Genomic DNA, 13,107 nt, shown 5'->3' on the forward strand with positions numbered 1-13,107 from the left:
TATTTTGCATCCCTTGTGTTTACATACACAAAAAAAAAAAAAAAAAAAGAATAAAAATAAAAATAACGACATTACAAAATTAACAAGATAAATTATGATATGTGTTATATGGCATAATACGATGTGAAATAACAAAATAAAAAATAAAACAAATCGAAACAGAGAAAAATAATACAGCATGGAGTGCTATGAGATGGAGTGCTATGAGATGGAGTGCTATCAGATAGTGCGGTACAGTATGGTACGGTGTAACTGCGCTTTCATAGGTAAAGGTCGATTACATATACATATTATATACATACGCGCCTTTTTTAATAAAACCATTATGATATTGTTTTAATAAACACAAAATTTTAAAAGACGTTTCCTTCTGCATTCACTAGTGCGATACACATATGTATGCACTTATAAATGCACGCATGCATGTATGTGCGTGTGACGAACAGTTTTTACTCATTTGATAATGCGTAAAATGCTAATAATAGTCAATCAGACGGGGGAGAGAAATAGGTAAATATCGAAAAATACACACAATTTTGCATAAAAACATTTATTCAGTATTCCTCATCTGAGGATGATAAAACATCATTAGGTGTAATCATATGAACACTTTTGCGCACAAGCTCTAAACTTCTAGGGGGAGTTGATATTTTCTTAAACGCAAGTTCACTAGGTGTTGATATGTTTGGAGCAGTTAGTCCCATTTTGTTCAAGGGCATATCAAATAATGCATCATTCATTTTCCTTTTCATTCTTTTCAGTTGTATGTCGTTATGTAAATTATTCTTCAAGATAAAGTTTTCCAGTTCCTTGTCGACTACTTCGTTTTTCTTCTTCAGATGGCTGTAAATAAGAAACGCTATTTTTTTTTCCGATGGGAGAATGAAAGTGATGGCTTGTCCTGACGGAAAAAAAAAAAAAAAAAAAAAAAAGAATAAATAATTAAACAATGCAAAATTAAATGAAGTAAAATTAACGAAGCAAGTGCACAAACATATACAACGTGCGTATATAAAAATATAAACTCATCACTTTCAACAAGGCACAAAATAAGATATACACCAAACGACAAACAATGAACGATGATCGACGAACGACGAACTACAAGCTACAAGCTACAAGCTTCAAGCTACAAGCTACAAGCTACAAACTACAAGCTACAAGCTACAAACTACAAGCTACAAACTACAAACTACAAGCTACAAACTACAAACTACAAGCTACAAACTACAAACTACAAGCTACAAACTACAAGCTACAAGCTTCAAGCTACAAACTACACGCTACAAACTACAAACTACAAGCTACAAACTACAAGCTACAAACTACAAGCTACAAACTACAAACTACAAGCTACAAACTACAAGCTACAAACTACAAACTACAAACTACAAACTACAAGCTACAAACTACAAACTACAAGCTACAAACTACAAGCTACAAACTACAAGCTACAAACTACAAACTACAAACTACAAACTACAAACTACAAACTACAAACAAACGGTTAGCCAAAATTACAGAAACGGTAAAGGGCACGCATCCAACCCTGTTGGCGGTTATGTCCAAGAACATACAAGCACAAAATAGTGCATATACATATACGCGCAAACAAGCATATATATACATATATATGCATGTATTTACGTATGTATGTAAGCACGAACGCCGTAATGGAACAGGGTGGACATACCTGTGCTGTTCATCCTGGAACACCGTCCTATCCGGTGAATGTAAATGAAAATATCATTGGGGCAATCATAGTTAATGACGAAGTTCAAATCAACAACATCTATTCCACGTGCCATCAAATCTGTACTAATCATAATTTGTGTCTTTTTCTTTTTCAAGCATTCGAACTTATATATCCTTTGTGTTTGATCAATATCTCCATAAATATAGTCCATCGAAATATGTCTAAGCGAAATTTCTTTTTTCAATCTGTCATATAGGGACAAAAGATTTTTTTTACTATTACAAAAAATAAAGCATTGTTCATTTTTTATAAAATTTTGTATACAGTTCAACAAATACATATATTTGACATTTTCTTCAAGAATATAAAACTTTTTTTCTATAAATACATTATTATCCCCTACTTTTATTGTTATGAATCTTTTATTTAAATATGGTTTTACCAATTCACATATATGTTCTGAACATGTGCAGGAAAAAAAACCTCTTATTGCATCAGGTCTGATATTTTTCAAAATAGATATAACTGAATATATAAATTGGTTTGTAAATAATTTGTCAAATTCGTCCAGAATAACATATTTGGTATTTATTAGTGATAAGTATTTTTTATTTATAAAACTGATTAAGGTTTTTACATTCGCTATGATTATATCTACTCCCTTCTGTATATCATTATACGCTTTTGTGTAATTAATTCCACTAAATAATATACATGATTTTAATTTCTTCATCGATACTCTATTCATTTCGTCGTATATTTGTACACATAATTCCCTCGTCGGGGTTAGTATTAAAGCGTGTGCAGATGGGCAGCCCCTTCTTCCTTTCGTTTGAGGCTTCTTTTCGCTCTTATAGTCCTCGTACGTCTTCCCCTCCTCATTTTCCTCCTTCTCTGCTTGCTCCTCTTCCGCTATATTGTGCCTATCATCTCTATGATCCCATTTCTCCATGTGATAGTTTACCCTTCCTTCAAACTTCTTACAATTCATTATGTGAATAACTAACGAGATGATAAAGGAAAGGGTCTTCCCTGAACCTGTTCTACTAGTAGCTATAAAATCTCTTCCACTCAAAAAAATGGGGATAACTATACTTTGAATAGGTGATAAAACACTAATAGATAGATTGTACATATTTTGTAGTATATCCTTATCTATTAAATTTTTTATTTGTAAAAAGGAAAAAATTGGTTTAGGTACATTAAACCCTACAGCGCTAATATTATTTTTTTTTTTATATTGCACACTTTCTTCTAGCGTAAAGTTATTTATACTTTCGTCTGTAATAAATATATCCTTTTTAAATTTTTCCAATTCAATTTCTTCATAATTCATATCATCAATAATTTTATCCCCTTCCTTGTCGTTCCTCCTTTCGCTCTGGTACTGCAGACAATCGAATCCATCGTGCTCAACATGTTCATCATATCCATCATATCCATCATGTCCATCATATCCATCATGTCCATCATGTCCATCATATCCATCATATCCATCATATCCATCATGTCCATCAAGTCTATCGCTCTTATTCTTCGCAGCAGTACCGCTCTTCCGGACATAGTTACCCTGCTTTCCGTTACCATCCTCAAGTATTTTTTCGTGTATTAACTCCTCATTTTTTTTTTCAAGAAATTCGTAGATATCAGCCGTGGCGTTGTTGTCATCCAGGCTGCTATCATCATTATCTCCATGTTGACCTTTTCCATTTCCTCTTATGTACCTTTTGCTCGCATGTGGACCCTCCTCACCTACTGATTCTTTCCCTTGATCCCTCTTACTTGTAACATGTTCATAATTATTCTTTAATTTTTCTTTTTTCTCTGATATTTTTTTCTCCTCTTCTATTACTTTATTTATTTCTTCCATGAACTGATCTAATGGATCAATTTCGTCTTTCCCTAGGAGTTCCTCTCCTATCTCATTATCTCGATTTTCCTCATTCGGGTTTTTTGTTACATTTGACTTTTCATTTTTTGCATTTTCTTTGTTTTCTAATTCTTTTCCTTTTCCTGCTTTTTCTTCTTCTTTCTCATCATCATGTTCAAAAAATTTACCTTCATCTGAGTTGCTCATCGTTAGGAACAAAACAAACAAATTCCCTTTTTGCGGCTTGTCACTCGAGTGCCTTTTACATATGTACCCATATCATACAATCGTATGAACAAGCATATGTATGTGTTTACATATGTATATGCTTACGTAAGTATCCTCTTCAAACTGTTAGCAGTAGAGCGATACGGCACGTTTCTAACTATTACGCACAAACGAAAAAAAAAAATTGATCCAACTGGAATAAAAAAAAAAAAAAGAAAAACGTTCATCGAAAGAAATCAAACAAGGGGAAAAATATCCCTACTCACACTGTTTCGTGTATATATGAACATATACATGTTGGTATGTACAAGTGCGGATATGAACATAAATATGAACATATACAATATGGTGTATAAAAAAGTAATGGATTCTTATAACTATTTACAAAAAAAATTCCAGCATGCAAGTACTATTTATATGTACATAATAATATAAATATATAAATATGTATATACATATATATATATATATATATATATATATATATGTACGGTAAAGGCTGCAATGTATGCTGGTCGATCCGAAGGGGAAAATGCCTTTTGTGTAGTTCAAAAAAAAAAAAAAAAAAAAAAATATATATAGATTGATAATATGATTTTTCCAAAAAGTTTAAAAAAACGATTTGAAGATAGCAACATAAATGAGAGGCTGCAAGAAATAAAAAAAAAAAAAAAAAAAAAAAAAAGAGCAAAGAAAGGAAACGAAAGAAATGAAAAGAAAAACCCACTGGCGCAGGCGGTAGTTTTTGACTTTGAGAGAAAGGGCCTTAACGTGTTCCCTTTTGTATTTTTATTTTTGTATCATTCTATTTTTTATCTTTATATCGTTATACTGTTCTATTATCTTATTTTTATTTTTTTTTTTATTTTTCTTTTCCCCTTCCCACCATGGCTCAAGTGCCGAATGCAGGACTGATGTGTATACATAAAACGAACATATATTACATGTGTGATACCCCACGCGTAACATGTACACAGTAGACACATACCGCGTTCTACTGCATACAGTTACTTTGGCGGACAATTAAACTACATGATACACATATACGTAAGTGTATGTATATTATGAGGATACGTGCTCGCCCATACATATATATATATATATATATATATATATATGCTTATATATGCTTACATATGTTTGTATGTGAATGCCTATGGGTGAAGCTCCATCTGTGCTAACTTTTCGTAAGGTCTATCGTTTATTTAGAGTTATCTGAAAATTAGTGTGTCAATTCAGTGGGCAGCCTACTTGTTGATGTCTGGTTCAAGTGTATACATATATACATACAAATCGAGGAAAGACGAAGCAGAATGATGAACAACGCATGTATGGTAAGGAAAATTCCGCCCTTTATGAAAGAACTGGAAGAGACATACAATATATGCTTCAGCGGAATGAACAAAATTGAAAGGTGCATATTTGGAAAGAAGGTAGTAAGGCAAATAAATAGCAAATATATAGAAACGTATCAACTATGTATTGTACACTACCAACTATGTAACAAAGAGAAAATATATAAAATATCATACATTCAAGATGACTTAGAGTTATGTAATAGTTTCTTTGATAGAGAATCAAAAATGTATATATCTAATGATGGGGAAATTGGATGTTTATTTTGTAATAATGAAAATAAATTAAGAATAGACTTATTTAAAAATGAAACAAATAGTGGACAATTTTTTTTAACATGTATGAACAGTGTTCTTATAAATGATATACATAAAACATTTTTTATATATGAATCGTTTTGCTCTTTTAATTCAAATAATAATTTATTAATATATAGTGCGGAAAGTGATGACATAAAATTAAAAAAAGAAAATAATTTACTTCCAAAAAAAGATATAGACATGTTAAAAAAGATAAATAATGGATTTTATACTGAAAATTTTGGTGAGCAATATAATTATTCCTTTTTTTATTTATATGTATATAACTTAGTTGATAACAGTATTAAGTATATAACAGTAAAGGATGTTTCCGCTTGTTATTATAGCCCTCATTTTATCGACGATACTTCCTTCGTTTGTTTGGCGTATAAGACAGTGCCCTATCGACTTGGTATTTACGCTTTCAACACACGGCCAAACGACCTGTACTTGTGCACTCTCAACGATGTGGACCTGGAACCCCTTAAGGTTAGTAGTAACTGTAGCAGTAATAACGTTACCAATGTTAGAAATAGAACCAACAGAAAGAGCCATATCCGGTGTGCTTATCTGAAGCTGTCTGGCAAAAATTTCAAGCATACATGCTCCCCCATGGTAATCAAGTCCGATGATAACTCAATAGTTTATATAGCTTGCCTAGTTGTCTTTACAAAAAATGAGGAATGCCTACAACATATCACGCAATATAACCTAGTGCTAATTAAACTAATAAAAGAAGATATAAAACAGAAATATGTCAAGAGTAATAACAATTTTACTAAAGACATATACGAGGATTTTTATGAAAACGAGTCTTGTAGAAGCGGTGAACATAGCAGCAAAGAGAACAACAATGGATGCGGGGCGGAGCCGAGTGCTGGTGGAAGTTATCACAGTAACGTGGTCATGTCAAACGTAGATATGTTGAATATCATTGTACCGAACGCAGCTGAGCCTTGCGCTGTGTCTACCGCTGGTCCGAACGACAGTAACAACTGTGGAAGCAGTAGAGACGACTTGTGCAACTACAAGAAGGTAGAAACGGATGTACTAATAAAAGAAGGGCAGCACACGCCGTTCTTTAGGGGCTTATATACGAACGAGATTAAGGGGTACTGTTACCCGTACATATTTCTGAACAGCATTTTTTACAGTAACAGAATTGTTATTGCTGTACATATGTTTACAAAAAAATTATTTCGAATATATATAGATAAAATATATAATGAGTATGACATAAATACTAGTGTCGAAATATTAACTATGAAAAATGATAATTTGTTTTTAAGTATAAAGAATATGCTATTAAATGATGTGTTAGTGTACTGTATATTTGATGAGTCGAACATTAAAGATGATTTTATATATTTGACATATTTAAAAAGCTATAATATTGATTTCTCAACATATGATACTATAAAAAAAGAGAAAAGCATTATCTATTCATGTATAAATGATAATTCGAAAAAACTATTTATGATGCTAAGTGAGATGGAAACGAGTTTATTTAAAGGAAAACATCCATATATAAGAAGAAAAAATGCTAGTTTTAATTTATTATATGAAGAGGAAAAAGACTATATACATGATATAGAACAAAAAGGATTAAATTTACCAAATTTTAATTTATTTAATTCGAAAAAATTAAGAAATTTAATTTTATATATACATGGAGGACCTTATAGCACAACCATAAATGAATACAAAAATGTGTTCATATTTTTTGCTGCATGTGGATTTGATATACTATGTATTAACTATATTGGATCATTAACCATATCGGATAAAGACAATATACTGAATGGTTGTGTAAACTCTATCGAGATTGATGATATAATAGAAAATTTTAAAGATTTTTATAACTGCTTCAGTGATTATGAAAATGTCTACTTATATGGAGGATCATATGGAGGCTTTGCTGCCTGTTCTATTTTAACAAAATATAATATATTTAAAAGTTGTTGTGTAATAAATGGAGTATACGAATGGATTTTGTCCGCCTACTCAAGTGATGTTACGCATTATTTTCTTAACATGTCTGTTAATAAATATTGTGAATACGATTGCTATTTTAATAAAAATGAATATGCACAAACATATGAATTATCTCCTTTAAATTTTGTACATAATATATCTACACCTATTCTAATTATTTGTTCAAAAAACGATATGAGAGTGTCCTATCATAACAGTTTATCTTTATATAACAGACTCAGAGCACTTAAAAAGAAGTCGAAGTTATTTCTATTTGACGACTGTAATCATTCCATTGACAATTATACCTGTGAGGAAACCATGCTTATCAACGTAATTTTGTGGTTTTACGACTACGAGGATAAAAAGAGGAAGTGAACTTTTCCTGTTCTTACGTCACACCGGAAGGAGGTAAAGTAAGCGAGCACTTTACGTGCACAGATATTTGCTTGTTTTTGCGTTAGTACATGCCTTTTTTTTACCATTTTTTTACCATTTTTTTACCATTTTTTTTTTTTTTTTTTTTAGAGTACACACACTTAGCGCTTACCCCCACATCGGATACTTCAGAACAATGTAAACCGAACTACCATGACGTTTAACACACAGTCAATTTTCCTTTTCTAACAGCTGCTATTGTGTTATGGTCAAACAGTAATGGACATTCATTTCGAAGTTTTTTTCCGTAAGAATATTACATGCACATGTTCAGGCGAATGTTGCAGAGGCTATTTCATATTATAACTACATGTGAAGTTTTTGAATTTTTATAAATTCTCAAAAAAAAGGGAACTTTTTGTAGATCCATGTTGCATATTTTATGTAACTCATTTTAGACATTTTTAAAAGCGTAAAAAATTAACAATAAAAAAAAAGAAAAAAAAAATTTGCACAAAATAGCACACAACTACGGAAAATTAACGAAGAATAAACCCTTCTCAAAATTTTAAAAGAGCAAAAAAGAAAAATAAAGAGAGAATGATATAACTCGTTTTATTCTTCTATCATACATAATTATATCAAAAATAAAATAAATGTTGTGTAGTACTACGAAAGAGTAGCATTGCGAGGTGATCGCATTATCACCTCATGTTTGTTACTCTAACTACTGTTTTTAGCGTATCACATATTATTAAAGCTCGTTGGAGTCAAGCCAATTTGTGTTTTTTCTCCCAATGAAACATATGAACAGTTCAGGACAAGAATATCAACAAGCCACCAAATATCCCTTATTCATCTTCGTCCTCCTCAACTTTAAGCACATAATTCTCCAGTGATACTAACAAGTTTTGAGCAGCTCTGGTCATTTTAAGACATTAAAAAAAAAAAAAAAAAAAAAAAAAATGAAACGAAACGAAACGAAACGAAATAAAACAAAGTAAAACAAAATAGTACAATACCGCAATATTAAGTGAAACATGGAAACGAGGATATTGCTATTCGAACGAACAGCAGAAGTGTCCACATATCATGAATGGTATGTACAAGCGTTTCGTAAGTAAATCTTAGCCAAGCTGTGCACGCAGGTACATTACGAACCCGGTGCATTTCATTTATGTGCAATGAAGTATATGCAATTTGGTGTACGCAGTTAAGTGGTATGCAATTATATACGTGCAATATCTGCTAAGAAAAATAAAATTACTTTCTCGTATTGTTGTCCACGATATTTTGGGTCGAATGTCTCTCCCTCTCTGTGATTGAAAGAAAAAGACGAAAAAAGTAAAAAGTGAAAAAAAAAAAAAAGAGTCAAAATGGCAGATAGGTGAAGCGACAAAATGGCAGCGTTACGAATCGATCGAATAACAGAAAAATTTTGCACAAACCCATAAGTGCAAAGTGCGGTACAAAAATTGAGCAAACACAAATGATCCCATTTTCATGCGAATAAAATGAAAGGTACCTCTCAACCAAGGATGGGAAAGGAGCTCCTCGAGGGTTAAACGTAGCTCATAATTTTTTTCTAAAGTTTTGCTGAGAAAATCATAAATATGAATACTAAGATAATTATATTGTGCCTTTAAAGTAACAAAGGATATATTCTCATTAACAATTTTAAAATAATTTTTTAAAACGTTATTGTGTAAAAATGGATAATTTCCAAACAATAAAAAATATAATAAAGTACCAACATACCAAGAATTATTTTTATCATAATACATTTTTCTAATTTCTTGAGGTGACCTAATAAAAAACAATCCATATAAATCTCCTTTTTTGTCAATATTATCATATTTTTTATTTTTACTTAACAAACTTAATATTATTTGTTCCTTTCTGTTATCCTTAAAATGTATACAATACCCATTCACATTGCCATGATAAATTTCATTTTTTTCTAAAAAACGAAGAGCACTTATTATCTGGTAAAACCATTCGGCTAGCTGCCTCTCACTGATGATGAAGTCGTTATCCTTCAGAACATCAAAAAAGAAACCTCCCCTGAAAAGTAAGAATTGCGTATGCATGTACACGCAGCGAATGTATGGATATACATGTAATACGTATGTGTATATGTATGTGGGCATTTTACAAAATTTACGTGCAGCACTCCGAAATGACGTAGGCAAAATTGTTATCCGCAAAAACATTGTAAATTTTTAACACATATCTTGAGGTATTATATACACTCTCATATGTCAGGGTTCTCAATTTAAGTAAGTTGTCAAGCGTAGCTCCTTGTAAGACGCTTTTATTCATCTTTCGTATGAGTCGTCTTTCACCTTTTTTCAAAAATACGCAGGTGAATAATTCTGAATCGTCATTTAGATTGACATGTGCATCTAGCATGTATCCATGATGAAAGCATTTCGTATTTTCTTCTTTCGCGCTGTACAGAATACCCATTTTTAGCGCCAGATATAAATGTTAAAAAGCGATATACATAATTATATTCAACAAATGTGTATGTATATATATATATATATCTATATATATGTATTTATTTTCCTAAGAAAGAAATGGTTGACTGCATACGACTGTGCATACTATCGGGTTAAGTGTATATAAAACGCCGAAATATATACATACTCACACATGTCTGTTCAAATGTACCCATGACATATAGTAAAGAGATATAAAGTATATCTAACGCCACGCACAATTATTATAAGGAGTAAACACAATTTTTGTCTATTCGTATATGACTCTACGTTTTCTATTTTTTTGTCAGGGACGTAATTAAACGAGAAATTTTAAATAAATTATAATGTACATATGAAGTGAAGAACGGGGGGTCCAGGAAAAAAAAAAAAAAACTGATGTCTCTTTTTCTGTCCTTTTTTTTTTTAAAAATTAATCAAAATATTTTAACTGAATCTAAAAAATTATCATATCCGATATTTCGGAGCATGAAAAAGTTTCAGCCTACACACATGTGGATTTGTAAGATTTTGTTTTTTTTTTTCTCCTTTTCTTTGTTCATTTTTTGTTAATAATTTGTTCATTTTTTGTTAATATATTGTTAATAATTTGTTAATAATTTGTTAATAATTTGTTAATAATTTGTTAATATTTTGTTAATATTTTGTTAATAATTTGTTAATAATTTGTTCATAATTTGTTAATAATTTGTTCATAATTTGTTAATAATTTGTTCATAATTTGTTCATAATTTGTTCATAATTTGTTCATTTTTTTTTTTTTTTTTCTATTACCGTTGGCAGTTAATTTAACATTCGTAGTTACTGCGAATGTGTACGAAGTTGTCATCACTGATACAAAAATTATTTGTCTTTTATTAATTGTCGTTTGTTAACTGTCTTTTATTAATTGCTGTTTGTTTACTGTCATTTTCTTTAAAAGGGAAAATTGGGATGATAACTAAATTGTGTTAAATGAAGAAACAGCTAATCGATATGTGTACGTTGCTAAAAATTTTTTAGGGGATCAGAGGTCTTATTGTACTTCCCCGTATAATGTGCAAAAGTGTCTATGTGTGTATATTTTATATGCACTCGTACACGTTCATGCTTTTTTTAACTCAATGATATTCGCTTCCCCCTTTTTGGTGCAATAGTACGTTTTCATGGTGCACTGCTAAACGTTCATAATTACATTTTCATATTAACGCAAAAACGAACAGAAAAAATATAACACATAATAAATGAAAAGTAAAAAAGAAAAAGAAAAAAAAATATTTACATAATTTCACTCATTCTACTTTTATTGTGTCAGAAGCGAAGGCAACTGTATCCTGAAGCTTTGATTTTCTCTACCTTTTACTTTTTATAATTTTTTAGCTCTTTTTACTTATTTTAATATTTTTCCCTTTTTTAATATTTCCCCCTTTTTTAATATTTCCCCCTTTTTTAATATTTCCCCCTTTTTTAATATTTCCCCCCTTTTTAATATTTCCCCCTTTTTTAATATTTTTTTTTGCGTTAAAAACGGTTTTACATTGCATGTTCAGGTGTTTTCTACATGTAGTATATACATATGTGTGCATATATAAGTGTCTACAAGCGAATTCGAAATGGTAAGTGCTTCTAAATGTGAAATGTAAAAATGTGAAAATAAATTATGTAAAAGGGAATATAAGAGAGGCAAATAGGATACGGTATAAAATGTAAAGGTCGTAATGTAAATGAGCCAAGTTATACCCTCCCATATTTTTATACTAACACGAATTGTGTATATTTCATTTGCGTGTTTTTACTTCCATACAATGTTCTCATTTTAAAGTAAAAATAATTTTTGTTCAGGTTAAAATATGTTATGCTAAAATGTATAATTTAGGAATCTCATTAATTCCTTTTTTTTTTTTTTTTTTATTTGTTTGTTTATTTGTATGTTTACATAATGAAGTAAATTAAAGATGATCTACAATGGTTTAACATTTTTAACTGTTTGAATGTATGTATTCGCTTGTAAGTATTGCTTAGGAGTGTGTACATGTATGAAATATTATGAAGTATACATGTAGGTACACATGCGAGTGTTCATTTTTGTGTGTTCTTCATTAACTTTTATTATAAGAAAAATATGTTAAACATATAGTAACCAATTCGTAATTTGCAAAAATCGAGAAAAATAGATAAATCGATTTATAATGATGTACACAAGCATATTTTTGCATGAATAATAATTATTGGGAAAAAAAAAAGAACAAAAAAATAAATTGAGATATTTTTAAAGGTGTTTTTTATATTAAAAATGGCATTATAAAATTTTTTTTTTCAACAAATAGGATAAACAGGTTAGATTGTTTTTTTTTTTTTTGCTCCAACAAGTGTGGTAGCACATACAAAACAATAAAATTTGTTTCATCATAGGTCATACATAATTGTAAAATTGTTTTTAGTGTAAGAAAAAAAAAAATAATAAATAAAATAATAAAACAATAAAGCAGTAAAACAATAAAGCAGTAAAACAATAAAGCAGTAAAACAATAAAGCAGTAAAACAATAAAGCAGTAAAACAATAAAGCAGTAAAACAATAAAGCAGTAAAACAATAAAGCAGTAAAACAATAAAGCAGTAAAACAATAAAGCAGTAAAACAATAAAGCAGTAAAACAATAAAGCAGTAAAACAACAAAACAGTAAAACAGTAAAACAACAAAACATTAAAACAATAAAAATTGGAACATAATTTTTAGGAATAACAAAGGTTAACATAAAATTAATCTGACAGACAAGTTAAATAAAGCAGCAAAAAATGAGATCATAACAGTTATTCTACTAT

General features: G+C 30.1%; 3 protein-coding genes across 3 annotated transcripts; 1 reads left to right on the top strand and 2 right to left on the bottom strand.

Annotated features, from left to right (window-relative positions):
• Window positions 1-554: 554 nt before the first annotated feature.
• On the bottom strand, window positions 555-3,773 carry PmUG01_08034500 (ATP-dependent RNA helicase, putative; the record flags this gene model as incomplete). Its single annotated transcript, XM_029004509.1, has 2 exons — window positions 555-901; window positions 1,694-3,773. 2 exons carry the CDS (start codon window positions 3,771-3,773, stop codon window positions 555-557), a joined length of 2,427 nt encoding a protein of 808 aa, XP_028861191.1.
• A 1,334-nt stretch (window positions 3,774-5,107) lies between these two features.
• Window positions 5,108-7,801, top strand: PmUG01_08034600 (peptidase, putative; the record flags this gene model as incomplete). The annotated part of the gene is made up of 1 exon (XM_029004510.1): window positions 5,108-7,801. The coding sequence occupies one exon, from the start codon at window positions 5,108-5,110 to the stop codon at window positions 7,799-7,801; it is 2,694 nt and encodes an 897-aa protein (XP_028861192.1).
• Window positions 7,802-8,652: 851 nt separating this feature from the next.
• On the bottom strand, window positions 8,653-10,270 carry PmUG01_08034700 (protein kinase, putative; the record flags this gene model as incomplete). The annotated part of the gene is made up of 4 exons (XM_029004512.1): window positions 8,653-8,722; window positions 9,069-9,117; window positions 9,327-9,865; window positions 9,966-10,270. The coding sequence occupies 4 exons, from the start codon at window positions 10,268-10,270 to the stop codon at window positions 8,653-8,655; spliced, it is 963 nt and encodes a 320-aa protein (XP_028861193.1).
• Between the last annotated feature and the right edge of the window lie 2,837 nt (window positions 10,271-13,107).

This window comes from Plasmodium malariae, assembly GCF_900090045.1.
Source record: "Plasmodium malariae genome assembly, chromosome: 8".
NCBI lineage: Eukaryota > Apicomplexa > Aconoidasida > Haemosporida > Plasmodiidae > Plasmodium > Plasmodium malariae.